The 26322-nt window shown below is 47.0% G+C and overlaps 1 protein-coding gene across 1 annotated transcript in view; it reads left to right on the plus strand.

The window, feature by feature from the left end:
- Nucleotides 1-14362: 14362 nt before the first annotated feature.
- The window catches only part of IPO13 (importin 13), a 113938-nt gene continuing 101978 nt past the window's right edge, over nucleotides 14363-26322 (plus strand). The window contains exons 1-2 of the mRNA XM_068239488.1: nucleotides 14363-14534; nucleotides 20720-21009. Coding sequence (XP_068095589.1) covers nucleotides 20953-21009 — 57 coding nt within the window. The 5' untranslated portion in view covers nucleotides 14363-14534; nucleotides 20720-20952. The remainder of the gene's footprint in view (nucleotides 14535-20719; nucleotides 21010-26322) is intronic.

A 26322-nucleotide genomic window follows, 5' to 3' on the forward strand; every position in this document is an offset into this window, starting at 1 on the left:
CGTGGTTGAGTATTTAGCGACACAGAACACCTCATCTTGCTCAGCCACCAGCGCTACTACTAGCACCACTTCCGCTGCATTTGACACTTCGCAAGAATTATTTAGTGGTGAAATCACTGATGCACAGCCATTGTTGTTACAGCCAGATGAATTTTCACCAGCTCATATGTCTGAGTTACGCGGCAACACTATGGGCTCGATTCACAAAGCGGTGCTAACCCAGTTAGAGACTTTAGGCATGATAACCATTTTTATCATGTCTAAACTCAGTTTAGGCATGATAAGTTTAGGCATGATAAGTTTAGGCATGATAAGTTTAGGTGTGATAAGTTTAGGCATGCTAAGTTTAGATAAGTTTATTACGCGCACAAAGTCCCGCACGCAAAGCAGCGCCATTAAACTCTATGCAAAGTGCACCAGACTTTGCTAGCGCAAAACTTTTGATCAGCTGTGCACTGCGGTGCTAACCCAGTTGGTGCTTAAACTTATCACGCCTAAAAACTTATCACACCTAAACTTATCATGCCTAAACTTATCACACCTAAACTTATCACACCTAAACTTATCATGCCTAAACAGAGTTTAGGCGTGATAAAGGACTTTTCACCACGGTGCTAACTGTTAGCACCGCTTTGTGAATCAGGCCCTATGGATGTAACGTGTCAGGAGGATGAAGGACCTACTGATGGTGCAAGTTTGGATTTGTCTGAGGCAAGCGAAGCTGGGCAGGATGACTACGATGATGACGGTAATAGGGATCCTCTGTATGTTCCCAATAGAGGAGATGAAGAGGGGGACAGTTCAGAGAGGGAGTCAGAGAGTAGTAGGAGGAGAGAAGTTGCTCAAAGAAGCTGGGGCAGCTCTTCGTCAGAAACAGCTGGTGGCAGAGTCCGGCACCATGTATCGCCACCTATGTACAGCCAGCCAACTTGCCCTTCAGCATCAGCTGCTGAGGTCCCCATACTGCCCACATCCCAGGGTGGCTCAGCGGTGTGGAAATTTTTTAATGTGTGTGCCTCAGATCGGACCAAAGCCATCTGTTCGCTCTGCCAACAAAAATTGAGCCGTGGAAAGGCCAACACTCACGTAGGGACAAGTGCCTTACGAAGGCACCTGGAGAAAAGGCACAAACAGCAATGGGATGGCCACCTGAGCAAAAGCAGCAGCAGCACACAAAAGCAAAGCCACCCTCCTTCTCCTCTTCCTCCTCCATCAGGTGCATTATCTGCTTCTGCCGCTTTCTCCCTTCCACCTTCACAGGCACCCTCCTCCACTCCGCCTCTGCCCTTGAGCGGTTCCTGCTCCTCTGCCCACAGCAGCAGTCAGGTGTCCGTGAAGGAAATGTTTGAGCGGAAGAAGCCAATTTCGGCCAGTCACCCCCTTGCCCGGCATCTGACAGCTGGCGTGGCGGAACTGTTAGCTCGGCAGCTGTTACCATACCGGCTGGTGGACTCTGAGGCCTTCCGTAAATTTGTGGCCATCGGAACACCGCAGTGGAAGATGCCAGGCCGCACTTATTTTTCGAGAAAGGCCATACCCCAACTGTACCGTGAAGTTGAGAGGCAAGTGGTGTCATCTCTTGCGAAGAGCGTTGGGTCAAGGGTACACCTGACCACGGATGCCTGGTCTGCCAAGCACGGGCAGGGCCGCTACATTACCTACACAGCCCATTGGGTGAACCTGGTGGTGAACGATGGCAAGCAGGGCGCAGCGGACCAAATTGTGACACCTCCACGGCTTGCAGGCAGGCCTCCTGCCACCTCCTCTCCTCCTGCTACATGCTCTTCGCTGTCCTCCTCCTCTTTGGCTGAGTGGCAGTTCTCCTCTCCAGCTACACAGCCCCAGCTCCGCAGGGCCTATGCTGCATGCCAGGTACGACGCTGTCACGCCATCTTAGACATGTCTTGTCTCAAAGCGGAGAGTCACACTGGAGCAGCTCTCCTGGCTGCTCTTAAGAAACAGGTGGATGAGTGGCTGACCCCGCACCACCTGGAGATAGGCAACGTGGTGTGCGACAGCGGCAGCAATCTGCTTGCCGCTTTGCATATGGGGAAGCTGACACACATACCCTGCATGGCACATGTCATGAATCTAGTGGTTCAAAGATTTGTGGCAAAGTACCCTGGCTTAGCGAATGTCCTGAAGCAGGCCAGGAAGTTCTGTGGGCATTTGAGGCGGTCTTACACAGCCACGGCACGCTTTGCGGAAATTCAGCGCAAAAACAACATGCCGGTGAGACGCCTCATTTGCGATAGCCCGACTCGCTGGAACTCGACCCTGCTCATGTTCTCCCGCCTGCTAGAACAGAAAAAAGCTGTGACCCACTACCTCTACAACTACAGTAGAATGAAACAGTCTGGGAAGATGGGGATGTTCTGGCCCGACAACTGGACACTGATGGAAAATGCATGCAGGCTCATGCGGCCGTTTGAGGAGGTGACCAACCTGGTGAGCCGCAGTGAGGGCACCATCAGCGACTTAATTCCCTACGCTTACTTCTTGGAGCGTGCTGTGCGTAGAGTGGCGGATGAAGCTGTGAATGAGCGTGACCAGGAACCGTTACGGCAGGAACAGGCATGGGACCAATTTTCATCAGACCCAGCTGTTTCCTCAACACCTGCGGCAGAACAGAGGGGGGAGGAGGAGGAAGAAGAGAAGTCGTGTGCAGAAGACGAGTCAGACTCAGAGGATGATGAGCAAGGTGTTTCTTTGGGGGGGGAGGAGGAGGAGGGGACGGCGGTAGGAGAACACCCGCAGCAGGCGTCGCAGGGGGCTTGTGCTGCTCAACCTTCCCGTGGTATTGTTCGCGGCTGGGGGGAGGAAGTTGACTTACATGACGTCACTGAGGAAGAGCAAGAGGAGATGGAGGGTACTGGATCCGACTTTGTGCAGATGTCGTCTTTTATGCTGTCCTGCCTGTTGAGGGACCCCCGTATAAAAAACCTCAAGGGGAATGACCTGTACTGGGTGGCCACACTACTAGACCCTCGGTACAGGCACAAAGTGGCGGACCTGTTACCAACTCACCGGAAGGTGGAAAGGATGCAGCACATGCAGAACCAGCTGTCAACTATGCTTTACAATGCCTTTAAGGGTGATGTGACGGCACAACGCCAGCAAGGTACCACTGCCACTAATCCTCCTCCCGTGTCCACGCAGTCAAAGACAGGACGCTCCAGCGATCTCATGGTGATGTCGGACATGCGGACGTTCTTTAGTCCAACGCCTCGCCGTAGCCCTTCCGGATCCACCCTCCACCAACGCCTGGAACGGCAGGTAGCCGACTACCTGGCCTTAAGTGTGGATGTAGACACTGCTGTGAACAGCGATGAGGAACCCTTGAACTACTGGGTGCGCAGGCTTGACCTGTGGCCAGAGCTGTCCCAATTTGCCATCCAACTTCTCTCCTGCCCTGCCGCAAGCGTCCTGTCAGAAAGGACCTTCAGCGCAGCTGGAGGCATTGTCACAGAGAAGAGAAGTCGCCTAAGTCACAAAAGTGTTAAGTACCTCACCTTTATCAAAATGAATGAGGCATGGATCCCGGAGGGCTGCTGCCCGCCCCAAGACTAAGTCAGTCCCCGCACACACAGCATCTCTGCCTGCACGCCGTGTGACTGGCTGCCTGGCCTGCCCCAAGAAGACTAAGTCGCTCCCAGTCCCTCCACACAGCATGTCTGCCTGCAGGCCGCTTGACTACCTTCTCCGCCACCACCAACAGGGTCCGGGACTCCAGGCGGATTGCTGAATTTTTTAGGCCGCTGCTAGCAGCGGCCGCTGTAATAATTTTTCTGGTGCGTGTACATGACTGCCTAATTTTTCTGGCTGCACTGCGGGCAGCTGCAACAACAAAAGAAAAGGCATGTACATGCGCCCATTCCCCTTCGTGATAATTACCTTGCCGTGGTGAAGGGGCTTGCGTATCACAATGAAGCAATGACCGGCGCCTAGATGAGTGTCTCGGGGGGCACACCCACGATAATAAGGTCGTTGCCTCATTGTGGTCAGACCAAATTTGATCAGCTGGACAGTCACTGTTCTGTCATTCAGCTACATCAGCCAGGCGACCATATGGGCTGTAAAGCCACCAAAACCTGCACTCTCGCCATGGTGCGCACCAGTCCAGCATGGCCGTCACTACACAAACAGCTGTTTGCGGTGCGTTACACGGTGAGTTTGGTGTGTCGGTGTGAAGCAGTACCTTAATTACACTACCTGATTGATGTATACACATGCAAGATGTTTGAAAGCACTTTAGGCCTGTCATTTAGCATTCAATGTGATTTCTGCCCTTAAAACGCTGCTTTGCGTCAAATCCAGATTTTTCCCCGGGACTTTTGGCATGTATCCCACTCCGCCATGCCCCCCTCCAGGTGTTAGACCCCTTGAAACATCTTTTCCATCACTTTTGTGGCCAGCATAATTATTATTTTTTTTCAAAGTTCGCATCCCCATTGAAGTCTATTGCGGTTCGCGAACTTTAACGCGAACCGAACCTTCCGCGGAAGTTCGCGAACCAGGTTCGCGAACCTAAAATCGGAGGTTCGGCCCAACTCTAGTAACTATGTAAGAATGGAAATGCTCCGAAAATGCTGCATGTACTGCGATTGCAAATTGAAATCACTAGCAATTGCAAGCGCTCCCTGAACACTAAAAAAAAATGCTGTAGTAGGTTACAGGCCTAAGGCAACCACTGTAGATGCAGGTGGGGAGATTAGACCTGTTCCCACTCAGGATTAAGAAGTTGCTCTCTGTAGATCTGGAAACAAGGGGTTAGCACCCTTCCACCATGGGTGGACTCGAACAATGTGGAAATGAACAGTGGAGCCAAAAGCATAAGCATAGCTAAAACTTAAACAAAATGAGGGAGGCAGTTTTGGACTAACCTCCTCCAAGCAGACACAAAATAGGTTGATATTATGTGAACAAGCAAATGTATTTATATATACACTGCAAAGGGTAAACGTAACATGTTTTGCAGGTGTGGCCCTGCTTCATCAGGCAATAGGGGATGGAGCATGCACAACAAAAGAGGTGCTAGGCTGAGACATAGACACTTGTTGCTGTATGCTCCATCCCCTATTGCCTGATGAAGCGGGCCACATCTGCGAAACACGCACATGCTTTGACCCTTTGGAGTGTATATATAAATACATTTGCTTATTCATATAATATCAACCTGTTTTTGTGTCTGCTTGGAGGAGGTTAGTACACCACTGCCCTCCCCCCCATTTTTTTTTTTAAGTTTTAGTACTTTTATCCTTTTGGCGCCTCTGTTCATTCCCACATAAAACTAAACTTGTCTTGCTGTGCTTGAAAAGATCTTCCTGCCTGTTGTTCATTTGTTTTACCCCCTTTACAGGGCCAGCGCTCCCATAGAGGCAAAGGGGGCAAGTGCCCTAGGACCCCAGAGCCTGTGGGGGTCCCCCAAGGTTCCCCTCCAGCTATTGTGACCCATGAGAGTGGGGATATGTGTGTTTATTCTTTATAGGAAAAAGGAGGAGGTAAATAATGGGGACCTCAAAAATACTTTTTAGGGGAAATGTGATGGATACATTAATGGTATTGTGTGACAGGGGGGTTGGATCTGACCTGGCAGCCAGCTCAGGGACCCTGGGGATGATTAGGTTGGAAGGGGGGGGCGTCAGGGGGGCCTCCAAGCTACTTTTGCTCCAAGGCCCCATTGAAGCTAGAACTGGCCCTGACCCTTTAACAGCAATCTCTCCACGTATACCAAACATTGCTATGATACTAACTGCTGATTCGACAGCTCAGGCAGGGCACCTAAGCTGTCAGATCAGCTGAGGCATACCTCACAACTTTTTGAGATAAGAATGAGGGATGCTTTAAGACAAGCCCCTGCCACACCTCTAACCACACCCCTGACACACTCCTCACTATGCATATCACAAAGTATTCAGAATCAAAAGTTGTAGCTTTATCATTTAAACCCTAGGTTCTCAACGTGTGGTGCACATACCCCATACATCTGATGGTTCCAGGGGGTACTCAGATCTGATATACTTTTGAAAATATATTTTATTGAACTTTTCAAATATATTTAACATACAAAACATTACATAACCCAAGTACCTCACACCCCCCTTCCCACACAGTCTTCCCACCGTCCCCCCAGATCGACCCTCCCCCCTCCACCCCACGTTGTATCCATAATAAATATGGAATCTCCAATTGGCTTGAGAAACTTATGGCTGAATTGAGTATCAATATCAAAAGTTTTTAACCATTTTTTCCACACCTTATAAATTTTTTTTAACAGAACCACGATTTTCATATACATTTTTATAAATCGGTAAATCGAGATTTACAGAAGATTTAAATTCTGCAATAGAGGGCGCTTCTGGTCTCTTCCACGCAAAAGCAATTGCTCGCCTAGCATAGAAAAGCAGGAGCTTAGCAAGAAATAATTTTTGTCACTAAGAGTGGTATCCCCAAAGTGGTTGAGTAACATAGCGACAGCTGTGAAAGGGATCAGCGGACCAATCACCTCTGTTAACAGGTCATGCACCTGTGACCAGAACTGCTTAATCCACCTACACTCCCAGAAGTTATGGAAGAATCCTGCTCCCTCTGCCTTACATCTCCAGCATGCGTCCTCAACATTAAGCCCTATTCGGGAGAGTCTTTGGGGAGTGTAATATACCCTATACAAGTATTTTAATGCACTTAATTTGTGTTTAGCTGCTATTGGAATTTTAAGAAAGTCCACTACTATTCCTTCCCAGTCTTTGAGGGACAGATCTGGAAAGTCTATTGTCCATGCTGCTAGGGCTCTATTGGGCAATTTGGAATGGTGTGAAATGAAAATACCGTATAGTTGAGATACAATCCCAGTGAGACCAGAGTGCATCATTGTTTTTTCCATTTCGCTGGAATACAGTTGTATTGGTAGGTGATAAAATTGTGTCTCAAACGCATGTCGGAGCTGCAGGTACCTAAAAACCATAGAATTGGGCTTTTAATACATTCAATGGCAAGAGTCCCTGTTCTCCCACAATATCTCTTAATTTAAAGAGAATCTGTATTGTTAAAATCGCTCAAAAGTAAACATACCAGTGCGTTAGGGGACATCTCCTATTACCCTCTGTCACAATTTCTTTTTTTTGTAAATTCTTTATTTACTAATTTTTCAAAAGAATAACAAGCTTTATCACAGGTACATGGAAGATGGTACATAATCACAACTGGATGAGAGTACATACGTTGGTCAAATACACTTGCAAGGAAAAATAACGTGCACAACTTTTTCAGCCAGCCAGTGCTGAACCTATGAGAGTGTGTATATGGCCTCCCAGCTCTCATATATGTGGAGAACTGAGATGATATGGAGGATTGTTAATGATTAAACAAATGAGGCATTGCAGCAAATAGAGAAGACCATCGGTGTCTGGGAGCCCATAGGGATCACACATCCCAGAACACCCATGAGTAGAGCAGGATAGAGTATGCCTCAGTTACTAAACTCAAGCTCTCCTGAGTGTGTATTGGTGAAAGAGAAGTTTTTTACTTGAAGGTGCTACATAAGATTCCAACCAGTTTGACAAGGACCATCCTATGATAACTGAAAGTAAGAGAAAGGTAAGAAAGGGAAAAGAGAAAGAACAGATCAAAGAGGAAAAAAGAAGACGTCCACGTGGCGGGGCACCCCCTCTGAACTTTTTGTGAGTAACTGCTAGTTCACCTAAATCTTTTAAAAGACAATGTAAGGGGGGGGGGCTCTGTCACAATTTCGCCGCTCCTCGCCGCATTAAAAGTGGTTAAAAACAGTTTTAAAAAGTTTGTTTGTAAACAAACAAAATGGCCACCAAAACAGGAAGTAGGTTGATGTACAGTATGTCCACACATAGAAAATACATCCATAAATAAGCAGGCTGTATACAGCATTCCTTTTGAATCTCAAGAGATCATTTGTGTGTTTCTTTCCCCCATGCACTGAAGTTTCAGGCTGCTCTTTTCTTCCTGCAAACAGCTTTGCCCTTGTTTGTAATTCCTCAGTATGTGAAAGCCCAGCCAGCTCAGAGGACGATTTATCCAGCTGATTAGAGCAGCTTCTCTCTTCTCTCTTATCTAAATAACACACAGGCAGTGTGCATAGAGGGGCCAGAAAGGGTGAGTTCATAGCAGAACCACAACACTGAAGAACTTGGCAGCCTTCCAGACACAGGCCGACAAGTCTGACAGGGGAAAGATACATTGATTTATTACAGAGACTGTCATAGTAGAAAGTGCTGCAGTTAGCCAGAACACATTAGAATAGCTTTTGGAACATGTAGGATGATAAAAAACAGGATGCAATTTTTGTTACAGAGTCTCTTTAAGGATACCTTTATTCGCCCATACAGAGGGATCAGGAATTGTAGTAAATTCTTTCAAACTGACATTGTTCCACAAAGGGGTATGCGGAGACCACTGAATATCTCTTAACAGAAAGCGTTGAGCTATTTCCCAGACCCATGCTGTAGTCTTCATTGGGACTATCAAGGATGGAATGGCTTTAGGACCACGATATGGAAGGGCAGATAGTGCCATGTAAGATCCTATATAGGTGGCTTTTAATACTGTCGCTGGATTATATATGGATTGTTGAAACCACCAATAGATCGTATGTAGGACTGCTGCCCAGTAATAAAATTAAAAATTTGGCAAAGCCAGCCCCCCCCCAGATGATCCCCAGATTTGATATACTTAACCAAAAATAACACATTTAGATTTTTGGAAAATGATAAATCTTATTTAAACAACACTAAATTAGTATTTTAGCTAATTAAAAGCAATATTAAATGTTTGCAATTGTTTCGAATCAATTATCATGTACTATGATGAAATATATATTTCTCAAGGGGTACTTGTGATAATGTTTACTATGACAGGGGGTACTTGGTGAGTACAGGGTTTTAAAAATAAAATGTTGAGAAACACTGATTTAAACCACATGAGTCTTTTCTATCATCATTAGTTTTTCTTCATTTTAACATAGGAAAATAAAAAATATATCAATTTAATTGATTGGAATTTTAGAGTCAGCTGAACACAGTTTTCGGTAGAAAAATATACATATTAACACAGAACTGTACATCATTCTTGAAAAAGGGACAAATAAGGAAGAAAAATGGACAGTTGGGAGCTATGGCTGAGATTTTACAACTTAAAGGGGTTCTCCGGTATTTGTCAAAAAGCTAAAACTGACACTTACCTGGAGCTTCTATCTGCCCCCCTGCAGCTGTAATGTCCCGCGCCCTCCATCTCGGATGCTCAGTTCCCCGCCACCGGTAATCTGCTAATTATTCATCTAACTAGACGAATAGACAAGTTCTATACTTTTTGCCGCTTGAGGCAAATTTGTGAGAAACCGTCGCCTCCCCCCCAGCCGTGGGTGTGGGGGGGCAGCCGAGCTGGAGTGGGTAGCGGGCAGGAAGGGTGGGAAATGGGAAAAAAGGGCGCAGGCAGCTAGTGGACAAAAAGGGCGCTGCCATTCACTCCCATAATAAATAGCGTTTAATGGGCGCCGAGCAGGAAAAAAGGGCGCCGGAGATAAATAACGTTTATAAAAATACTAAACATATTTATCCTATTTAACTAACTAAAACATTATATAAAGTTTTATCCCTAACTGTAAAACATTATTATTCACAAAATAAAGCTAAATAACGTTTATAAAAATACTAAACATATTTATCCTATTTAACTAACTAAAACATTATATAAAGTTTTATCCCAAACTGTTTGTAAAACATTATTATTCACAAAATAAAGCGATCAGTACGTAACGTAAATTGCAGGTTTAGGCATCACCAGGGGGGTCTTAGGTTTAGGCATCACCAGGGGGTCTTAGGTTTAGGCACCACCAGGGGGGTCTTAGGTTTAGGCACCACCAGGGGGGTCTTAGGTTTAGGCATCACCAGGGGGGTCTTAGGTTTAGGCACCACCATGGGGGTCTTAGGTTTAGGCATCACCAGGGGGGTCTTAGGTTTAGGCACCACCAGGGGGGTCTTAGGTTTAGGCACCACCAGGGGGGTCTTAGGTTTAGGCATCACCAGGGGGGTCTTAGGTTTAGGCACCACCAGGGGGGTCTAGGGGTTAGGGATAGGTACAGGGAGGGTTCTGTGTGAGAGTAGGCTTAGGTATAGTTTTAGTAAAATTTTAGTAATACTTACTAATGTTTTACAACACTTATTACGAACGTAGTTATATTTATATCATCGTTATAAACAATATTTTCACATTTTATAATAAGAACAAACAATAAATGAAGGTTATTCACAATAATATACAATTATAACAACTAAACATATATTATCTTTTTTTATAAACGTAATTGTAAGTTTCACTTTTGAAACAGGGAAGATTAACCTTTTTACAATTGCCGATTTCATAAACATTATTTAATGATTTATAAATTTGTAAAGCATTATTTGTAAACCAAATATAGCACAATATTTTTATAAACGCTATTAATGATTTATTATTAATTCTCGTTTACACCCCGCGCCCTTTTTTCCCGACGCCCTTTTTGTCCGTACGCGGAAGGGTGTATGGGGCACAGCGGCGGGGAGCGGGGTCGTATTCCCCCTCCCTCACCTGGGTCCCCCGATCTGTGCTCCCCCTCTAGCTTTTAACTACAGCAGCGTATTAATGCCAGACAGTGGGCGGGGATGACTCACCTCTTCCGCGTTCCAGCATGTGTTCTACTCTTGTCACATCCTGCAATGCCGTCCACTTACAGTACAGTGAGCGGCATTGCAGGAAGTGACGAGAGGGGAACTCACGCTGGAACGCAGAAGAAGGGAGTCATCCCCGCCCGCTGCCTCATATTAATATGCTGCTGCTGCACTTAAAAGCTAGAGGGGGAGAGCAGATCGGGGGACCCAGGTGAGGGAGGGGGGTCCAATCCCCCTCCCTGCCGCTGTGCCCAATAACCCCTTCCTGCCCGCTACCCCTTCCAGCTTGCCAGCCCCCCACACCCAAGGCCAGACGGGTGCCGCCTCCCCCGGACTTTGTCGCCTGAGGAACCCACCTTACAGGCGAACTGGCCCTGCGGCCGTCGGGAGCACAGTACGAAATTTTCTTGCTCTGCGCCTGCGCAGTAAGCTCCTGATGGAGCAATTCAGGAGCAATTTAGAGGAAAGTGGTTTTGGTCCCTCACTGTTTCCTAATAAATTGCTCTGATAATCGCATAGGACCCGTGATTGCGATTCTGGCAAATCAAAGTCACTCCTGTGGGCTCCACTGCATCCACTTGCATTAGCCTAGCGCTTTTGGAATTGCCAGCGGACTTGTCAATTCCAAAGTGCTCTAGTGGGCCATAGCCCAGTGGCTGCTACTCTAAAGCACTTTGAGTCTGACGGGAAAAGCACTACACAAATGTTAGGATTAATATTATTTATAACACAGGCTAGGTTACGTAGGAACAGAGGTCCTGCAGGTATCTGAGTATCCTTCCTGTCTCTGAATCTTCATCCACACTGGCCTTTTGCTGTTCGATTTGCATGTACTGGCTTCTGCACTCAGAACATAGCTCCCAACTGCCCCTGTTTTGGAGGGACAGTCCCTCTTTGGGATCCCTGTCCCTCTTTCCTCCTCATTAGTCCCTTTTTCAGGACTTTGTCCCTCTTTCTATGTAAATATATATATTTTCTTACATAAATATTGCACTTCAATATAAAACTTCATCATTTCACTGACCATCTCTTGTCCACATGAATGTGTCTGACAAAATGAGGGGGTCATTTTGTCAGACACATTCATGTGGACAAGAGATGGTCAGTGAAATGATGAAGTTTTATGCCAACTATGGAAATACATTGTAAGGACCAGCAGATCCACCGTCTTAAAGGATACCAGAACCAAACCTATTAGGAGAAACAGGGGGAGCAGGCGTGTATTGGGACTTGTCCTGATAGCCACCACTCCACCCGTTCTCCACTGCACCCCCTCTTGCTAACCTAAAGACCTCCTGGTAGCTTCCTCTGGGTCGCCGGAATCAGGTCTCACTGCACAGGTGCTAGCCGGGCTTGCGCGTGTCCCTCAGCAAGGAACCGCCACCGGGAGCACTCTGCCCATGACATACAATTACGTCATACGCAGAGCGCTCCCGGACAAACCTCTCACTCTAGATTGTGAGCCTTCGCCGGGGTTCTCCTCCTTGTGTCTCCTACCTGTTCACGCACCTCCATTACCGTAAACCCACCCTATGGATCTGAATGAACTCTTGAGTGAACTCGACTGGCCTGATCTCCATGCTCCCATCCAGTGACTAAGGGCCAGTGCACACCAAAAAGCGCTAACATAATCACAAACGCTCAGAGGAGATTTTTCTAGGCATGTGCCTAGCGATTTTCTAATCATGCCTAGCGATTTTAGGAGTGTTTTGGTGTAGCATTTCTTATTTTTTGCTACAGTAGAGCTGTAAAAAAACAGCTTCTGTAACAAAAAAGGCTGGAAAATCGCTCTGATCTAGCGCTTATAAGAGTAATTTTCCACTGTCCTATACTTAACATTGAGGCTAAATCGCCTCAGAAAAGCAGGACCACATTTGGAGAAAATCACATCGCTCTGATGTGATCCATCCCATTCAAATACATTAGCCAAGTGCTTTTCAAAGCGCTGGCTTTCAAAGCGCAAAGCGCTCTTGCATAGCTCCCAACTGTCCCTTTTTCAGAGGGACAGTCCCTTTTTGGGAGCCCTGTCCCTCTGTCACCCTCATTTGTCCCTCTTTCAGGACTTTGTCCCACTTTCTATGTAAATGTATATATTTCTATACAAAAAATGTGTTTGAATGACTCTAAACTTTATTCCCATCATTTAAATTGATATAATACTAATTTTAAAATGTTACTATGAAGAAAAATTAACCAGGATAGAAAGAACCAGTGTAGTTTGAATGATAAAACAACATATTTTTCTTATGAAATCTTTATGGCATGCGTGACAAGAGCGGTGGTGAGGGCGTGGCCATGGGGTTGGGAGGGGCCTGGCTTAAGTGTCCCTTTTTCTCATCTCAAAAAGTTAAGAGGTATACTCTTGGTGTGCACCAGCCCTGACTAAGCATTACCTTTTACTGTGCTGCATGATCCGGTTTGCATGTATTCCTGTATTGTCCTATTGCTGTATGTCACCCCTAAATATTGTCTGTAACCTTAACTAATGCCCAGCGCTGCGTAATATGTTGGCGCTTTATAAATACAATAAATAAATAAAAATTGGCTTCCCCTAGATTGGCCCTAGACTATGATACATACACTACAACATACATGCGACTATGGTAGGGATTAGATTGTAAACCCCTCTAGGGACAGTTAAAGGGACACTTAAGTCAAACAAAAAAAATGAGTTTTACTCACCTGGGGCTTCCAATAGCCCCCTGCAGCTGTCCGGTGCCCTCGCCATCTCCCTCCGATCCTCATGGCCCTGCCGGCAGCCACTTCCTGTTTCGGTGACAGGAGCTGACAGGCTGAGGACGCGAGTGATTCTTCGCGTTCCTGGCCACAATAGCGCCATCTATGCTGCTATAGCATATATCATATACCATATAGCAGCATAGAGGGTGCTAATGTGTCTGGGAACGCGAAGAATCACTCGCGTCCCCAGCCTGTCAGCTCCTGTCACCGAAACAGGAAGTGGCTGCTGGCGGGGCCAGGAGGATCGTAGGGAGACGGCGAAGGTACCGGACAGCTGCAGGGGGCTATTGGAAGCCCTGGGTGAGTAAAACTCATTTTTTTTTGTTTGACTTAAGTGTCCCTTTAAGCGACAAAGATAATATACTCTGTCTGTAGCACTGTGGAAGGTGACGGCGCAATATAAATACCAAATCTTGGTTTCAACGGGCTCTTTTCCACTATGAAATGCGATCGCGGTTGCTTTCAATTTCCACCATGCGATTGCGATTGAGCTACAATACTCATTATAGTCCTGCTCAATCGCATACAAAACCCGGGAGGACAACGATTGCGCTTTGACCAAAATCGCATCGCAATCGGATCGCACTAATGGGAATTGCTGTTGCAGTTTCCATTAGTTTAATGTACCTTGCGATTTGCTAGTGGAAAAAGGCCCTAATAGTATGTAGATTTACTTTTTTTAATTTGCTAGATGCTGAAAAACTGTTCTGCAGATAAGATGAGAATACCACATATGTTAGAGAAGAGGACCACAGACTACCAAACAAAGATATATAAGTTCAAATTGTCCCCAATTCTACTTTTACTCAAACCGCAACGTTTCTGCAACTACAACTCCCATGAGCCCTTGCTCTCGGAATCCTTGCAAGGCTGTCTATAGCACTGCCAGACTGGACTATGAGAATTACACTGCCGGGAAGTGGAAAACGCTGGTCTTAGACATGACGGCGAAAGGAGGGGGTTAGTGCGGGAGAAGTGGTTATGAAAGTAGGGTTGGCATATGACAGGCAGGTGGGTGGGGAGCCCGCAGGCTGGTAGGACCCCCGAGCCGGGACAGCCCAGGAGAAAATGGTACAGCAGCTAGAGGCCTGATAATCGCAACCGGGACCTCCAGGACAGGTAATCACCCCGTACAGGAGGCATAGCAGAACCTTTTCACGAACTCGGAAAATTCTGCTGAGCCGAATATCCGCTCAGGGCAACAGCCTATGTGTATTCGGGTTGTACACTGATTGCTTGAAGGGAAGAGACAGGAGTGGAGGAGAGTGCTTGTCACTGGAACAGCTCACACTGTGGAGAGGAGACTGCTTGTCAGAGTGCAGAGGAACACTGCAGGTCACAGTGTAGAGAGGATCTACTGGTCACAGTGTAGAGAGGATCTACTGGTCACAGTGTAGAGAGGATCTACTGGTCACAGTGTAGAGAGGATCTACTGGTCACAGTGTAGAGAGGATCTACTGGTCACAGTGTAGAGAGGATCTACTGGTCACAGTGTAGAGAGGATCTACTGGTCACAGTGTAGAGAGGATCTACTGGTCACAGTGTAGAGAGGATCTACTGGTCACAGTGTAGAGAGGATCTACTGGTCACAGTGTAGAGAGGAGCTACTGGTCACAGTGTAGAGAGGAGCTACTGGTCACAGTATAGAGAGGAGCTACTGGTCACAGTGTAGAGAGGAGCTACTGGTCACAGTGTAGAGAGGAGCTACTGGTCACAGTGTAGAGAGGAGCTACTGGTCACAGTGTAGAGAGGAGCTACTGGTCACAGTGTAGAGAGGAGCTACTGGTCACAGTGTAGAGAGGAGCTACTGGTCACAGCTCACAGTGTAGAGAGGAGCTACTGGTCACAGCTCACAGTGTAGAGAGGAGCTACTGGTCACAGCTCACAGTGTAGAGAGGAGCTACTGGTCACCGCTCTCAGTGTAGAGAGGAACTACTGGTCACCGCTCTCAGTGTAGAGAGGAACTACTGGTCACCGCTCTCAGTGTAGAGAGGAACTACTGGTCACCGCTCTCAGTGTAGAGAGGAACTACTGGTCACCGCTCTCAGTGTAGAGAGGAACTACTGGTCACCGCTCTCAGTGTAGAGAGGAACTACTGGTCACCGCTCTCAGTGTAGAGAGGAACTACTGGTCACCGCTCTCAGTGTAGAGAGGAGCTACTGGTCACCGCTCTCAGTGTAGAGAGGAGCTACTGGTCACCGCTCTCAGTGTAGAGAGGAGCTCCTGGTCACCGCTCTCAGTGTAGAGAGGAGCTCCTGGTCACCGCTCTCAGTGTAGAGAGGAGCTCCTGGTCACAGCTCACAGTGTAGAGAGGAGCTACTGTCACAGCTCACAGTGTAGAGAAGGGAGACTGCGGGTCACAGAGCTGACACTGCGGACAGGAGACTGCAGCTCACGGAGCTGACCCTGCGGACAGGAGACTGCGGGTCACGGAGCTGACCCTGCGGACAGGAGACTGCAGCTCACGGAGCTGACCCTGCGGACAGGAGACTGCAGCTCACGGAGCTGACCCTGCGGACAGGAGACTGCAGCTCACGGAGCTGACCCTGCGGACAGGAGACTGCAGCTCACGGAGCTGACCCTGCGGACAGGAGACTGCAGCTCACGGAGCTGACCCTGCGGACAGGAGACTGCAGCTCACGGAGCTGACCCTGCGGACAGGAGACTGCAGCTCACGGAGCTGACCCTGCGGACAGGAGACTGCAGCTCACGGAGCTGACCCTGCGGACAGCAGACTGCAGCTCACGGAGCTGACCCTGCGGACAGGAGACTGCAGCTCACGGAGCTGACCCTGCGGACAGGAGACTGCAGCTCACGGAGCTGACCCTGCGGACAGGAGACTGCAGCTCACGGAGCTGACCCTGCGGACAGGAGACTGCAGCTCACGGAGCTGACCCTGCGGACAGGAGACTGCAGCTCACGGAGCTGACCCTACGGAAAGGAGACTGCAGCTCACGGAGCTGACCCTACGGACAGGAGACTGCAGCTCACGGAGCTGACCCTGCGGACAGGAGACTGCAGCTCACGGAGCTGACCCTGCGGACAGGAGACTGCAGCTCACGGAGCTGACCCTGCGGACAGGAGACTGCAGCTCACGGAGCTGACCCTGCGGACAGGAGACTGCAGCTCACGGAGCTGACCCTGCGGACAGGAGACTGCAGCTCACGGAGCTGACCCTGCGGACAGCAGACTGCAGCTCACGGAGCTGACCCTGCGGACAGGAGACTGCAGCTCACGGAGCTGACCCTACGGACAGGAGACTGCAGCTCACGGAGCTGACCCTGCGGACAGGAGACTGCAGTTCACGGAGCTGACCCTGCGGACAGGAGACTGCAGCTCACGGAGCTGACCCTACGGACAGGAGACTGCAGCTCACGGAGCTGACCCTGCGGACAGGAGACTGCAGCTCACGGAGCTGACCCTGCGGACAGGAGACTGCAGCTCACGGAGCTGACCCTGCGGACAGGAGACTGCAGCTCACGGAGCTGACCCTGCGGACAGCAGACTGCAGCTCACGGAGCTGACCCTGCGGACAGGAGACTGCAGCTCACGGAGCTGACCCTACGGACAGGAGACTGCAGCTCACGGAGCTGACCCTACGGACAGGAGACTGCAGCTCACGGAGCTGACCCTGCGGACAGGAGACTGCAGTTCACGGAGCTGACACTGGAATTGAGAGCTCACATGCTAGAGACACATTGTGATAGACACTCAGGCCCCTTTCACTGACACTGGGACGTTTTCATTGCGTTGCATTACCGCACGGCATGGCTCAGCAATAAATGTTTTTGGGTCCTTTCATACTGTGTCGGTGCAATGTGATGCACCAGAAGTGTCCTGTTCAAGGCACTGCCGACTCTAGGGTATCCGTGCTTTGGCAGCCGGCGACGTACAGCGGACTGAAAGTCATGTAAGTCTATGGCAACGCAGCTTTTTTAAAACAGTTTTCGTGTGCTGCGTGCATGCGAGGAAGCGGATTTTTTTTTTCAGTACACTTCTGCGCACTTTGTATTTCTGCTACAGGAAGTGAGCACTAGAGAGCCTCACTTCCTGTTTAGCTGTCAGCCAGAAGGAAGATTACCACCTAGTAAAGCGGAAATCCCCGAAGGCTGTTTTTAATCCGATCGCATTGCACCACTACCGCCGATTTTCAGTGTGAAACTAGACTCAGGAAATTCGACTAGCTGCAGAGAAGATTATACACTACACATTTTGAGCAGGATAATTGTAGAGCTAAGTACACTTTTACTATATTTAGGGATAGAACAGTTAAATGAAAAGTCACAAGTCTCCGGTAAGGAAGAATATGCTATGGAGCAAGTGCAGTGTGAACTTTATGCAGTGCAGTTATATTGTAATGGTTCGTTTACATCAACGTGTTAGCAGTGCGGTGGAATCGGTTGGCATAACGTGATTCATAACCTGCGTGTTAACAGTTGTAGTGAAGCATACTATTCATGTGCTGTATGCTTCACTACATACATTGCACCGCATGTATAACACACACTGCAACTTTTTCCCCTGTTACATTTCAATCCTGCTTTCCCAGAATGTGCAACGTAACGCCCAACTATAAATGTAGCAATAAACTTATTGGTTACATTAAGCAGAGGTGAATTGACTAACTGTAATGTTTATTCAAACGCTCAACAAGTAGCTTGTAGTAGACATAATGAAAGTGCTGATGTAGCCAGTAATAACAAGATAGTAGCCATAAGCCACAGGGGATTGCAATACACAGATGGGGAATCAAGTTCTTCAGCGCTAATATCCAGTTTCATTTGCCACACTGATAAGATTCCTGCAGACACCCAGTGCTCAACAGCAGAACAGGTGGCAGAAACCACCAAAACATATCCCGAGACTGGAATTGCTTAAAGTGAACCTCCAGACTAAAAATCTACTCGGCAGCACTGAAAAGGCTTGGTGTTTCTTTAACAGTTTCACAGCATCAAAACTTTGTTTTTCTTACCCAAGTCTCATTTTTAGCTGCACAGAAGAAAACTGCCCGGGCATTTTTCCCCTGATGCTGTGCAAAGCATGATGGGATTTCTGATGTTTTTCACAGTTGGAACTGTGTCTCATGCTCCCTGTCACCTCCTTTTAACCAAAAAGATGGCTGCCCCCATGAAATCACAAACATTTGCCTGTTCTTTTAAAACAGGGTGGGTAAGAGATTATATTCGCTATCTATTTTAATTAACATAACTAATGTAACTTAATGACAGTATGTTTGTTTAGGCTAAATTTCCCCTTTAATCAAACTGGGGGAAGGAAGAATTTATTGGTACACACTAAAATCCATAAAACCATAAAAGATAAATACATATCGTTGGTCTCAGCAAACTGGACCATGTTGCATGATATTGCATTAAGATTGACACTCTCTCACATTAAAGTGCTCAGTGCATCACATCCAAAGATTGTAAGTAGGTCCTTCCCGACCGGTTTCGGCCATCGACGTGGTAAGTCCAAATTCCCATTGCACATTGTGTGGGATTCCTATTGCAGACACGAGAGGCAATGAAGGCTGTCTTATTGCTTAGACTGCTGATTTAGTCATATACCAGAGTCAACCAGTCCATACCCAGATCCATCCGTCAGTCAATATCCGAGAGGAAAAATGACGGGATGGGTCTTCACCTGGATTTATGCAATTATAGCCAATTTATTGCTGTAACATAGCAACACAGTGCCCAACGTTTTGGACTGGTAGCGGGCTTTGTTAGCTGATTGTCGGCCAAATGTGCAGAGATAGCAAAAAATCGTACCCAGAAAACCGTGTTTTTTTTTTTATGCCAACTCAAATGTGACCACTGCCTTAAAGAACAAATTAAGTGAGAAGTACATGGAGGCTGCCATATTTATTTTTTTAAACAATGCCAGTTACCTGGCAGCCCTGATCTATTTGGCTGCAGTGCAGTGAATAAGGTCCGATTCACACTGGCGTTAAAAAAACGTTCCGTTCCCAGATTGGAACAGATCTTAATGGATGCGAATAGATCCAATGTTAACCTATGGATCCGTTCACATCCGTCAGTTCAAACTGATCCATTCCGCACGAACTGCTGAAGGAACGCAAGTTTACTGCTGCGCCAATTTTTCCGGACTGCTGAGCCCAGCGGAATGGAAACGGAAGCCAAAGTTGGGGGCAATGAGAAAACAGAACCTTTCTTCACACTAGTGAAGAAACTGACCATTCTAAATAGACAAATCCACTTTGGGGGTGGGGATGTGGGGAAATGGAATGGAAGCAGTGAAACGAAAACGAAGTGAAAACTTATCCGAACGACTGGTGATCAAATCCGTTTTCACAGATCCGTTTGTCACTCCAGGACCAGTGTAAGCCGGGCCTTACACCAGAAACAAGCATGCAGAAACAGAAGAAACTCCAGATCTGCTGCATGCTTGTTCAGGGTCTATGGCTAAAAGTATTAGAGGCAGAGAATCAGCAGGACAGCCAGGGAACTGGTATTGCTTAAAAGGAAATAAATGTCAGCCTCCGTATCCCTCTTGCTTCAGTTGTCCTTTAGGGCTCGTTTCCACTATTGCGGTGCGGATTCGCCTGCATTCCACCGCGGACAAAATCGCATGCGGTTTTGCCGCGATTTTGCATGAGATTCCGCATAGGTAAGGGTATGTGCGAATTTAACCATGTCACTGCTTGTGTAAATTAACATTATACCTATGCGAAATCGAATGCAACTTCGCGGCAAAAACCGCATGCTCAACCCGCATGCGGTTTTCCTATTTAAAGCATCAGCGGCGAATCGCGTGCATTCCTCTCGCACGCGAAATCTGACGGCTCTGCCGTGCAGATTTCTGCCGCACAAAAAAACGCTCCCTCAGCCGCACAAGTGGAAACAGCCCCATCCACTTGCATTGCCTATGCGAATCTGCATGCGGACACCGCATGCAGATTCGCTATAGTGGAAACGAGCCCTTAATGTTGAATTTCAAGCTAATGTCTTCTTAGAAGTCGATGCCAGCTGCCTGTGTGGGCCGAGTTTGCACTTGGGGGAATGGACTACATGCCGAGCTCATTCAACAGACTATTAGGCTCTGCAAACTTCATGGAATATGTACACAACTGACTGCAGAGCCCATGGGATACTATGGACTGTGCAGAGAGCTCATTATAGGCTTTGAAGAAAGGGATCTGTGCAGAGTTGAGGTATAATGGGGCATAGGCAAGTTACACTGAGTGTATGCTGTGATGAAGGATTCTTACTGTAGACCTGAGATCTCAGTGCACATTGGGATATGTAACAGAGGACTCATGGAGACTTGTTGGCTGATTGTAGGTGTGAAGAAGAGGAGTGCACACTCACTACATTGTCACCCGTGTTGTAATCAGCTGGGAGGTGACTGAGTGCCCTGGCTCCCTCCCTCTGGTGCTGAACACCACAGCTGTACGGGGATGAGAGGAGCTGTCCCAGGCATCTGAGATGGAGTGCAGCAACAACGCCTGCTGAATCACCTTCACCTTCTCTCTCTGGGCACGCAGACAACCCCCCCTCCCCTCCTTCCCCCCACCATGGAGAGGAGATCCGAGCCGCAGAGCCTGGACTTCACCATGGACAACGTGGAGAAAGTAAGTGCCTGTTAGCATGATATCTGCTCTCTTGCATTGTAATCTCTCTCCCTATCTCTGCTGCAGCATCCCCATCCTATAATATCATCTGACACACGATGCACAGCAGGGTGCCCACACCGTCTCTGTACATGATCCCTGCAGGAGCAGCCTGCGGAGCAATGCTGTGCACAGCTGTGCCTGGCTCTTCCACTGTCAGATGGGGGGATGGGTCCCCTCCTTGTCATTTCCAGGGCTGTGCGCATCTCGCTTTGTTGTGAGCTGTGGAGCTGCCTGACTTCTGCACGTTCTGATCTTAATATAGGAACGAATGAGACGGTGCTGGGGTGCAGGACTGCAAACAGCTGCTGCTATTACAGACATCTTTCTTCATTGGCGGCTGCATTGACATAAAGCTACCTGATCAATACTGAGGACTGTTGCATCTTGTTATACTGGGGTACCAGATACTGGATCACATTGATAATGTTGCTTGGTTGAAATTTTTGACAAATATATACCTTTTTTTTTTTTTTTTTTTTTTTTTTTCCCTTCTAATTTTTGGCAATTTGTAGCTACACTTTCTTGCGCATGTAGAAGTGTTGTCAATAGTCCTTTTGCTCAAATAAACTAATAAATAAAATGTTGCCACCATAGTAATATAATTGGTTTAATCTAATTATTCATACTGGACTTGTAGCCAGTTTGTGCAACAGTGAAGATTACACTCCTATGTCCTGTAGCAGTCACAATTTTATTACTATTTTATAGTCTTATATGTTATACATATATGTTCTGTTACTATTATATAGTCATATACAGAATGTTCAATCATTTACATCAATTTCTGCTGCAAACAAGGTTGCACACTAGTATTATTGTTACACTTTTATATTGGGCTCACATGATTTATGGCATTACGCTGGAAACCTACCGCATTAAAGGACTACTCCAGCAAAAAAAAATTAAGCAGTTTAGCGATATGCCCGACTGTGTCGGGCTCACCGCTCTGTGGCCCCAGGAGTCCCTCATAAATAAATAAATGTGGCAAATGGCTATAAATCCTCTAGCTAGCACTAGGCTAGCTAGTAAGAGTCTCTGGCACCCCTGGATCCCCCCCCCCCGTTTATATGTTACCCCCCCCCCGGATCCAGCGATCGCATAGCCTCCCGGCACAGCTTCGGTCTCTCTATGGGGAGGATCGGGCTTGCGCATGACGTCATGTGCGATCCTTCCCATAGTGAAGACCTGGAGCTGTCCAGGGAGGCTACGCCGATCGCTGGATCCAGGCTGGGTAACGTAAAAACAGGGAAGCGGCGGGGATCGGAGGGTGCTGGAGACTTCTTCTAGTTAGCCTAGTGCTAGCTAGAGGGTTTATAGCAGTGTTGCTTGCGAATTTTCGCCAGGTCATTTTCGCATTGAAAATCCCATTTTCGATTTCGCTGAATTTTCGTGAAAATAAGCACTATTTTTGTTTCAAAAGGCGAAATTTCGCCGAAAGTCCGTTTTTTCGCGTTAAATATCTAAGCCCCCTTACAAGCTAGAATCTCCAAATTTGCAGAATATATTAAGGAGATATGTGGGTACAAGAGGAAAAAAAATGTTTGCAAAAAGACCTTATAGTTTTTGAGAAAATCGATTTTAAAATTTCAAAGGAAAAAAGTTTACATTTAAATGTAGTAAATGACAGTTACTGTAGCAAACCTAGAGGTAGTGTAAATTTATTAATATCAAAATAAAGGGCCAAGTGCCATGGGCCAAGTGCAAAGGGCCAAGTGCAAAGGGCCATGCAAAGTGCAAAGGGCCATGCAAAGTGCAAAGGGCCATGCAAAGTGCAAAGGGCCATGCAAAGTGCAAAGGGCCATGCAAAGTGCAAAGGGCCATGCAAAGTGCAAAGGGCCATGCAAAGTGCAAAGGGCCATGCAAAGTGCAAAGGGCCATGCAAAGTGCAAAGGGCCATGCAAAGGGCCATGCAAAGTGCAAAGGGCCATGCAAAGGGCCATGCAAAGTGCAAAGGGCCATGCAAAGGGCCATGCAAAGTGCAAAGGGCCATGCAAAGTGCCACATGCAAAGTGCCATGCCAAGTGCAAAGTGCACTTGGCATTTGACACTTGGCACTTTGCATTTGACACTTTGCATTTGACACTTTGCACTTGGCATTTGACACTTGGCCCTTATTATTTGATATTTGTAAAATTACAGTACCGCTAGGTTTGCTACAGTAAGGGTCCTTTTACACTTAAAGGGAACCTTAACTGAACGGGGGTAAAGAGTTTCACTTACCTGGGGCTATTACCAGCCCCCTGCAGCAGTCCTGTGCCCTCGGAGCCGCTCTGGAATCCTCCGGTCCCCCGCTGTCACTTAGGGCCCTTTTCCACTAGCAATCGCTAGCGTTCACGCTGAACGCTAGCGATTGCTGAATCGCAATTACCGGCGATTCCCCGACGTTCGCGGCCGCGATTTTGCTATGCTATGCACTGCATAGCAAAATCGCGGCAATAATCGCTCCGCCGCGCGATCGCGATCCGGTCAAAAACGAATCGCGGTAGTGGAAATGACCTACCGCGATTCCTATGCTAAAAGCAAACTGTAGCGATTTGACAAATCACTAGCGGTTTGCGGTTTTGCGATTAAGCAATCGCAAACGCTGTAGTGGAAAAGGGCCCTTAGTTTCGTTTTTGACGACTCACCAGTCGGCCGGCCGCCATGCGTATTATTGGACGCATTCCCTACTGCAATTAGCGTTGTTGCGGACTACAACGCGTACAAAAATACTTGGTGCCGCATTCCGCACGCGTAGATATGCGGCAACGCGTATTTTTGTACGCGTTGCAGTCCGCAACATCGCTAATTGCAGTAGGGAATGCGTCCAATAATACGCATGGCGGCCAGCCGACTTGTGAGTCGTCAAAAACGAAACTAAGTGACAGCGGGGGACCGGAGGATTCCAGAGTGGCTCCGAGGGCACAGGACTGCTGCAGGGGGCTGGTGATAGCCCCAGGTAAGTGAAACTCTTTACCCCCCATTCAGTTAAGGTTCCCTTTAATCAGTTGCTCTCAGTTAAAACGGAAAGAAAACTGATTTTCAAAGTAAGTCCTATATTTTCCTATGGCACCTTTCACACTTAACGCGTTTTAACTGAAATCTTCTTCCCAATGCACTGCTATGGAAAAAACACGTACCAACGCGCACTAACGCGTACTAACGCATACTAACGCATACCAACTGATTAAGTGTAAAAGGGGCCTAACTGTCATTTACTGCATTTAAATGTATACTTTTTTCCTTTGAAACTTTAAAATCGATTTTCTCAAAAACTATAAGGTCTTTTTGCAAAATTTTTGTACCCACATATCTCCTTAATATACCCTGAAAATTTGGTGATTCTAGCTTGTAAGGGGCTTAGATATTAAACGCGAAAAAAACGGACTTTAGGCGAAAATTAATGCGAAAATATTCGGGAATTTTCGCCTTTTGAAACGAAAATAGTACTTATTTTCGTGAAAATTCGGCGAAAAGAATATTTGCATTTTCGCTCATCACTGGTTTATAGCCATTTGCCACATTTTTTAAAAAATCGGGCAAAAAGTAACAAAACCTCCTGAGCGGCGTAACGCTCAGGGGGTTAAAGGACAACTGTCACGAAAAATCTTAAAATTTTAAATATATGTAAACGCATATATATATAAAAAGTATGTTTCTTCCTCAGTAAAATGAGCCATAGATTACTTCTCTCCTATGTTGCTGTCACTTATAGTAAGTAGTAGAAATCTGACATTACCGACAGGTTTTGGACTAACCCATCTCCTCATAGGGGATTCTCAGCATGGCCTTTTTTCTTTATAAAGACACTGCCTGAAAAAATAATTATACAAAGATGCTGGCCATCCTCCCTGCTCGCTGCACAGTTTTTTTGGCAGTTTGAGGGAGCAACTGCCATGCACTAAGTGCTTTTGAAAATAAAGAAAACTCTGAGAACCCCCCGTGAGGAGATGGGCTGGACAAGAGGTGGGGCTTAAAACTGCAGTGAATGAGGCAATGGGAATCTATTGCTTTAATTTTAAAGCTCCGCCCCCTCCCTAACTTTTTAGCATCTTTGGATTTGCAGATAACATCAATATTGTTTATAACTACCATGGTAGGTTGGATGGTAGCATCAGGTCACAGTCTCCAGGTATGTGCAGCTGTTGATCCCCGGAAGTAAGTTAAAGCGGATTTGAGATGAAAAACTAACTATAACGAGTAACTTGTCTATATATCTTATCTAAAGTTTAGATTTATTTAGTTTATACAGCAAATCTAGTTACAGACAGCTTCAACAGAATATGATTATTTCTTCCTGTGATACAATGACAGCAGCCATGTTGTTTGTAAACATTACACACAGGCAAAAGCTTATCTGCATCTTCAGCACTCTGCCTAATCCCCCCCTCCTCCTCCTCCCCTCTGCCTCTGCCTCTGAAATCTCTCGCTAGTAATATCTCCCCCTCCTCCTACCCAGACTGAGCTCCCATGAGCCCTTGCTACAGTGCCAAGGCTCTCTGAAAGGCTGTGGGCGTGGCTTCTTTAGTTTATAGGGAATTAAAGTATTAAAACAAAAAAGTATTTGGCTTGAGGAATGCCCTATAAACAATAGGAAAGGAACACAATTATGCAATGAGTAAAAGTTAATCTCGGATCCACTTTGAATTAATTGACCCCTCAGTCTAGGGAAACTTTTTTTTGCTTTTTTTCTTTTTCTTATCTTTTTTTTTTTTTGTACGAGTAGTTATCCCTTATGCTGGGCACGGCTAATGGCTTGATTGATGATTTCCGACATGTCTGATCACGCGACGGATCGATTCCGCACTCAATCCCCGTGGGCGGAAAATAGCTGGAATCGAGCGGAAGATAAGGAAGTGCCCGCGGGGAAGAGCGGGAATCGATGCAGGGACGCGGCGGGAGTCGATCTGGCAGCTAATTGAGCCGCCGGATCGCTCTGTGTATTCCTAGCATAAAAGAGACTCTGAAGTCTCCTTAAAATGAGGTTTTTATTTGAACCACCCTGGCGTTCTATTGAGATCGCCAAGGCGGCTCTGGGAGGTTTTTTTTTAAATTAAAAAAAACCTATTTCATGCAGCCAACTGAAAGTTGGCTGCATGAAAGCCCACTAGAGGGCGCTCCTGGAGCATAATTCCGATCGCCTCCGGCGATCAGAATTAACAAGGAAGGCTGCAATGAGCAGCCTTCCTTGTTTGGCTTTCCTCGTCGCCATGGCGACGAGCGGAGTGACGTCATGGACGTCAGCCGACGTCCTGACGTCAGCCGCCTCCGATCCAGCCCTTAGCGCTGGCC

This window comes from Hyperolius riggenbachi, chromosome 6, assembly GCF_040937935.1.
Source record: "Hyperolius riggenbachi isolate aHypRig1 chromosome 6, aHypRig1.pri, whole genome shotgun sequence".
Lineage (NCBI taxonomy): Eukaryota > Metazoa > Chordata > Amphibia > Anura > Hyperoliidae > Hyperolius > Hyperolius riggenbachi.